This window comes from Gallinula chloropus (assembly GCF_964237585.1).
Source record: "Gallinula chloropus genome assembly, chromosome: 17".
In the NCBI taxonomy this organism is placed as follows: Eukaryota; Metazoa; Chordata; class Aves; order Gruiformes; family Rallidae; genus Gallinula; species Gallinula chloropus.
The window spans coordinates 14,628,309-14,635,449 of NC_140102.1; the positions used below are offsets into that span (position 1 = coordinate 14,628,309).

The 7,141-nt window shown below is 55.7% G+C and overlaps 1 protein-coding gene across 1 annotated transcript; it reads left to right on the top strand.

The window, feature by feature from the left end:
* Nucleotides 1–1,324: 1,324 nt before the first annotated feature.
* Nucleotides 1,325–7,141, top strand: DRC10 (dynein regulatory complex subunit 10; the record flags this gene model as incomplete). Its single annotated transcript, XM_084271917.1, has 4 exons — nt 1,325–2,017; nt 3,212–3,445; nt 5,518–5,589; nt 6,857–7,141. 4 exons carry the CDS (start codon nt 1,325–1,327, stop codon nt 7,139–7,141), a joined length of 1,284 nt encoding a protein of 427 aa, XP_084128043.1.

The window sequence follows — 7,141 nt, forward strand, 5'->3', positions numbered from 1 at the left end:
CTATGGGCTGGGACACACTAAAGGGGTCTGCGCAGTGCTGGGCTGGCTGACACCGTGGGCTGTGGGTGCCATGGTGGCTGTGGGACTGCTCCAAGCCCCCGAGGGCTGAGCTGGCATCACCGGGAGCCCCAGCTGAAGTTGAGCATTTTGCCAATGCTCCCCCTGAGAACCGAGCCCCCCCCTTTCCCCAGGGGCACCCTTCTCGCTGACCACACACAGGGCGAGGGCACAGCTTGTGCCCAGCCTGCGAGGGCCGGCATATTCTTTGCAGATGTCACTAATCCACCAGCAACCAGGGCGCTCCCCCTGCTCCGGCCTCGCTCTTCTACGCCCGGCCGGGGCCCGCGAGGATGGAGCTCGGCGGGGCAGCGCTCACGCTCCGCCCTTCACAGGGTCACGGCCAATATGGCGCCCGCCCTCCCTCCCCGCCGCCCGCCACAGCCGAGCTTCTCATTGGGCGGCGGCGCTGCCCGTCAAGCCAGCGGCCGTGGGAGGTGCGGGCGCCGCACGGGGCGCGGCCAACGCCCGTCCCCGTAGGCTGGCGGGTAGAGTCCCGCCCCACCCCCCCCCCGCTTGGGTTGCTCAGCAACCGCTGGGGCCGGGCGGGGACCGGGAGCGGAGGCAGCCCGGGACGGACAGCGCCGGGAGCCGATCTTCAGACAGCCCCGACCCCCGGGATCGCCCCCGGCCCCTCCTCACGCCGCTCCGGGTCTCCCTGCCCCGGGCCTCCTGGCCCTGGCACGGGGCGGCCCCCGATCTCTGCCTCTCCCACGACCGGGGGGTCTCAGTGCTCCCCTGGCAGCCCCCGCCGCCAGCACAGCCCCCCCCCCCCGGGCCCTCAGCTCCCCCCCAGGCCCGGGGGCACCGAGGTGTGTGTTTCACAGCCGCCACCCCTCCGCCCTGGCCCCAGGCACCCGCGGGCCCCTCTCCACACAGCAACAGGGGCCGCAGGGCTGCCGCCTGCGCTTCACCTGAACCGCTCCCCAGGAGGAGCTGGGAGGTTCCTCTCCACCCCCCTTCAAATCCAGGAGCCCAGGGGGTCCCCCCCATCCCTAGGTCTTTAGCAGCCCGGTTCTGATGTGCGTCCTCAGGGTGTCCGGTCCCAGGGAGAACTCGGTGTGATCTGACATTCCCACGTTTTCCCAAATTCCCTTGTTTCTCTAATGCTGTCTCCACTTTTTCTTTTTAGAGACAAAACCCGAGAACGAAGTCTGTCTGCCAGCAGCAGCAGAGATATCCTTTGACCGAGTCTCACCCTGTGTAGGGGATGTTGTGTCCCTTCCAGACCTCAACACCCTCAACTCACCAGGGTTTAACCGAAGCCATGGCAACAGGGGATCCAACTGTGCTCCCGATATCATCTCAGGGCGTGAAGCAACGAAACAAGCCCCTGGTGAAGGGCATGGCAACTCCAGAGAAGGCAACAATCACCCCAGATGCCATGAAGACATTAAATCCACGTGGGTTAAAACCTGACAGCATTGAGATAGAAAGAATTGTAAATGTCTTGGATGAGACGATTGCCAAGCTGGAGGTGAGCAGTCTGATCCCATGTGTTACCAACTCCCTGGACAGCTTTGCTGATATGCTGGGACCTGAGATCACAACCAACCTGATCGAGCACCAAAAGCTCTCAAATGAAATGGAGCAGCTGCTTTCCAGCTCTGAAGAAGGGGACACGGTGAGACCTGAGGCACAGCAGGGCCGTCTCTGTCTGCTACAGCAACGTCTGAAATGTTCTGTTAGAAATGTCCTGCGACTCTTGCTGGCCAACCCTTCGCTTTGCCAGGCTCTGAAAGACAAAGCCTGGGAGAGAGGTTCACCTGCTGAAGTGTTTATCAAAGCCTTTGGGGAGTTCAGGAATTTCATCCTTGAGAGACTCCTGACTAGCCCCGTGGAAGAGGAAGAGCAGACTCGGTTCACAGCAGACGTCTCCCTCCAGATTAGGAAAAACACTGAAGCAATCACAGCGTTACAGGCAGAGCTGGCAGCAGCAATCCGGGCTCGAGAGAAGGAGGTATGATGCTATGGGAGTATGTTTTCCAGCAGAGCCTTCCTGAAGCAGAACTTGGGGAAGTTAAACCATCCCTCTCTTGCAGGTCCTACAGTGGAAGTTCCAGAAATAATTGCTAGACCAGACCCTAAATGTAAAGATGTTATTTTCTTTGTCAAATAGAATGGAAAATGCTTATTGCACGATTAGGTTTGTTTGAAACTTGGATTTGGCGTGTTTTGAGCCTGTTCCCAACTGGAATGACACAGGTCACTGAGTTTCAAAAGGAGCTACAGGACAGGCACAAATTGCTGCGGTGAGGTTTTGGCAGGGCTACAATGTCAGCTGCCAGCGCAGGGCTCCATTCACTGCTGATGAGGTGATGGAAAGTCATTCTAGGGAGAGATCACTCCGATTAAAATCCATTTTTAATACCTGCTCTGCCTTTGCTCTTGCTTAAACCCCAGCATTTCTGTGACTGCCAGCTCTGTGACACCCTAGGGCACTTGTGATTAATTTGTGGTTAGAAGGCTTCTTCATTCTGCCTGGGAAGGCAGCAGAGGTCCTGATAAACGCCTGGGCACTTCCCAGGCTCTTTGTGTGAGTCCCCGGGGCTGTGCCAGCATCCGAGCCCCCCCAAGCCCTGACAAGCAGCCCTTTGTTCTACACATATGCTTTGCTTTCTCCTTCGGAGGGGAAGGGTCTGTCATGTGCTCGCTGCACTGAATGGTGCTAAGGGAGACAACGGCCCGCTCCCCCCCCCCCTTCCCTCCTCTCCCTGCAGAGCCCTGCAGCCAGGCACTTGGGATTTTTATGTGCAGTTTGGCAGCTTGACCAGCGCATCGTGGATCAATCTGTTTCACTGGTCCCAGCTGAGGATTCCTCCCCCAGGCAGCAGACTGAGCTGTGTCTCCCAGCCAGGCGCTCTGAGCAGAATCCAGAGCCACGGGGCTCTGGCTTCTGCGCCTCCGATTTGGGCTCCTCCTCAGGCAGCCGTGCCAGCAAGTCTCTGTCTGTGTGGCTTGTTCCTTCTCCACTCGCAGGCTCACACAGGAGCACCAAAGCACCTGGTGTAAATCCATCTCTGTTCCCTCAGCCAGCAGTGGCAGGTGCCTGTTGCCACTGGGGTGTCTTCTCAGGTCTCCTCAGCCTGACCTCTGCCCACCTTAAAGCCTCCACTTCTTGACAGTGTTTCTTTCTCTTGTTTTCTGGGTCTAGATCCACACAAAGGACAATGTGATCAAAGACCTCAAAGCCAGCATGCAAGACCTGACCACAGACTGCGAGGCTGCCATCCAGCAGATGAAGGAGGAAGGAGAAAGAAAGCAAAGGGAGGAGCTGCAAGCCTCCCAGGCCAGGAGTGCCAGGCTACAGCAGGACATCCAGCAGCTAGGAGCACAGCTCAGCGCCCTTGTGCTGGAGCATCGGGCAGCAGAGCTGGCTCTCAGAAAGGTAAAACAGGAGAGCTCTAGAAGAGCAGCTTTAAACCCTTGTGTAGTGCTGGCAGGTCTGGCTGCTGCATGTAATTACTTGGTCCCTGGTAGCTCTGGGCAGGACACACATGGTGTTTGTCAGAGCAGACCTGCTCTGTCCTCACACTCTGCTGATTCCAGCAGAAAGAGCCGTGCAGGACAGCAGGGAAGCAGCCTGCTCCCAGGTCCTCCTCCTGCCTGCTGACTTTGCTCTGAAAACACCTTTCTAGAGGGCTGTGAGAGAGGCTGGGGTGTAGTCAGGCACAGAGCAGCAGGGCTGCAGCAGAGCAGGCTGGGTGTGTGGCACGAAGGGGTTTGGTGAACAGGCTATTTATTGGCTGCTGGTAAAGTCATCTGTTAGAGCTGACTGTGGAATTCGAGGTGGAGTGCAGCTGATCTTGGGAGGTAAGGGGGTCCTGCTGTGTCTGGCACTTGGCTGAAGACACGAGCCAAGGAGTTGGGTTGAGTGAATCCAACTCGAGTGAACTTTAGTCTGGAGAAGAGGAGGCTGAGGGGAGACTTTATCACCCCCTACACTGCCCTGCCAGGAGGGTGCAGAGAGGTGGGCGATGGTCTCTTCAGCCAGGGGACAGGAGATGGGACAAGGGGCAATGGGCTCAAGCTGCCCCAGGGCAGGGTCAGAGCATGTGTGAGGGAAAAGTTCTTCCCTGGCAGAGTTGTGGGGCTGTGGCACAGGCTGCCCAGGGAGGGGGCTGAGTCCCCACCCCTGGGGGTGTTTAACAGAGGGGGAGATCACAGAATCACAAGGTTGGAAGAGACCTCTGAAGATCATCGAGTCCAACCATTCCCATCCTATGCTAAACCAGATCCCTAAGTACCTCATCAACCCTTCTTTTGAACACATCCAGGGAAGGTGACTCAACCACCTCCCTGGGCAGCCTGTTCCAGGTGCTCAGGGATCTGGGTCAGCACAGGACAGGAACATTTGGACTCAATGGTCTTAAAGGTCTTTTCCAACCTGGTGACTCTGTGATTCTGTGAGTGGAGTGAGAGGGAAATGTGATTTGAGCAGATACAGAAGGAGGAACCAGGAGCAGCAGGCAAGCTCAGGCCTCCTCGTCACGCTGACAGCTCTGCCTTCAGCAGAGTGACTGGGTGCTGGTGACTCAGGGCACAGAGAATGCAGAACTACCAAAAGGCCATTTCACCCCTCATTTTGCTCCTACTTGGTATTTACTCCAAACAAGTGCTGGCCTGTCCCGTGGGTGGGTCAGCACCCACGGTGACATCTCTCTCTTGCACTGGACCACCAACAGCAAAGTGGCAGTGGGGCTGGGCACTGACAGAACACCCAATGGAAGTCAGAGGCACAGTGCAAAACCCAACCCTCACCCATTTAAACCTCCTTTATCAGGCAGTTTCTTCGGAGGGTGCAAACCCCTGCTGCATTCTTGGAGTTGCTCAGCTCACTGTAATGCTCAGGCAGAGATTTAATGACCACAGAGGTCTCCTCTCCCCCTCGTTAGCAGATCTTCTAGCCTTGGGTGGGCTGAGATTGTCCTTGTGGTCTAAATAGCTGAGGTCTGACCTTGTGATGGTCTGGGAGCCCCTGAGACATCCCCAGTCAGTGTCACACAGGAAATCAGGTGGCACTTGTGAGGGGCTCTTGGTGATCTTTGTCTTGATGACTCCGTGGAGCACAGAGACAGCAGCCTGGGGTAAACTGTACTGTGGAGTAGCCACTCTTAAACTAGTTGACACTTAGAAACATCTCTGTTTCGAGAGGCACCATCTTCTGAGAACTTTCTGTCCCACTTTCATATTTGGCAGTTCTCTCATGCTTTAATTGCAGGGTGGTTGCCCAGTGAGTTGAGGATTTGCCACATTCCATCACACATGTTCATTTCCTACTGCAGAACGCACCTTTCCGGAGCGTTTCCACACTGTAAACCAAAAAAAAAGGCCCTTTTGGCCTCAGGGAATGAGAATCCCCAAACCAAGGAAGCTCAGAGCTACACTGTTGCCTAGCTCAGGCTACCTTTTACCAGGCTTTAGGTGCCTGCAAGGAACCTGTCTTATTTTGTGTTTCAGAGGAACTGCAGGGTGGAGACAGAAATCATGAACTGGATCCAGAAATACGACACAGATATGGGAGAAAAACAGGTATCCCCTTTAAAGTGCTTGGCTCTGCCATGAGCTGGTATGTCCAGGTGGGTCCCTCTCAAAACACACGTGGCTCTTACACAGGAGGCCATGGAGGTGAGGGGCAGTTCTCCACCCAGAAGTACAGGCTTTTGAAGGAAAGGGCTCTTTGTCCTGCCTGTGCATTCAGGAGCTCTCTGCTGCTTTGGCTGTAGAAGAAATTACACCCTCTGCCAAGCCCTGCAGTATTTGGGGGCAAATGGGCTGGCACCTTCTGTCAGATATGCCCCCCTGATGCTGAGGAACAGGTTTCTCAGTTTTGCTTCAAGCCTGTTGGTGCCTATCTGGTGCCCAAATCATGCTCCTGTTTCTGCTGCCCCCCTTGAGAGGTCTCTCTCAAGTATTACAAAGCTGAACTGCCTTCATGCTGCTACCTTGGCATCCAACTTAACCACAGCAGACTGAGCATCAGCTTCACTTCCAAAAAGACCCTACTGCCCTATTTATGGAGATGGCTACGAGCTGCTGTGTTACTAGCAAAGCAAAGTGCAGGGAGGGGCCTAGAAGCTGACTGTAAGAAATGATCCCCCCCACCTTGCCAGGTATTTAACAATGTCATTAGTCTGGCTTCCTCTCTGCTGGGTTGAGGAGCACCAGGTCATGGCAGGTTTGGGGCAGAACTTGCTAAGGCAAGTTAGCAACTTACCCACACTGCTGGGTCCCCTGATCTTCCAGCTTCACGTGGCTTCCTCCAAGGCATGAACTGCTGCTGAGCTTGGAGGTGCAGCATCAACACCCTTAAAACTGCCCATCCTTTTCCAGGCTGACACAGTCTGGCTTGTCTCACGCTCCCAGCAGCGTACAGCACATCAGCCAGGCTTCAGTGCCTCTCCTCTCAACAGCTTCTTAGCAAAGCTGGTGGCTTTACCCAAACTGCAGTGACAGGTCCTTCTGTGCAGCAGAGCATCTGCAGGAGGGGCTCTGACCCACATGTCACCGGGCAGAGGGCTGAGCTGAGGCTGATGGTGTTTGCAGTGCTGGAGGAAGGAGAGAGCATTTCTCAGAGAAGCATGAAGATTGCAGGAAGCATGAAGATGGTAGGATGGAATTCCCTGGGTGCTGGGCATGTGTGTTGTTTCTGAGTCCCTTTGGAAAGGCTTGCCTCAGCTCCCAGGTGTGGTTCTGCTTGGATTTGGGATGGGTTTAAGAACCTTTACCTGGGGATGAGTGGGGAGGGGCTGCTGAGTGCCCCCACAATTGCTGTACCCTGTCCCTGCTGTTTTGCCAGGCTGAGTATGAGGAGGTTCAGGCTGCCTATGCCCAGGAGAAGGCTGAGCTGTCTCTGCTGACAGAGAAGCATGCTGTGCTCCTCCAGGAGTATTCCCAAATTGAGGAGGAGCGCAGGATACGTCAGGAGAAGGAGGAGCTGGCTTTGAAGGAGCTGAACACCATGAACCTTGCTGCCACTCGCATCCAGGCATTCTGGAGAGGCTACTTGGTCCGGACCCTCTTCAAGCCAAAAAAGAAGAAGAAGATGAAGAAGAAGGGCAAGGGCAAGAAGGCCAAAAAATAA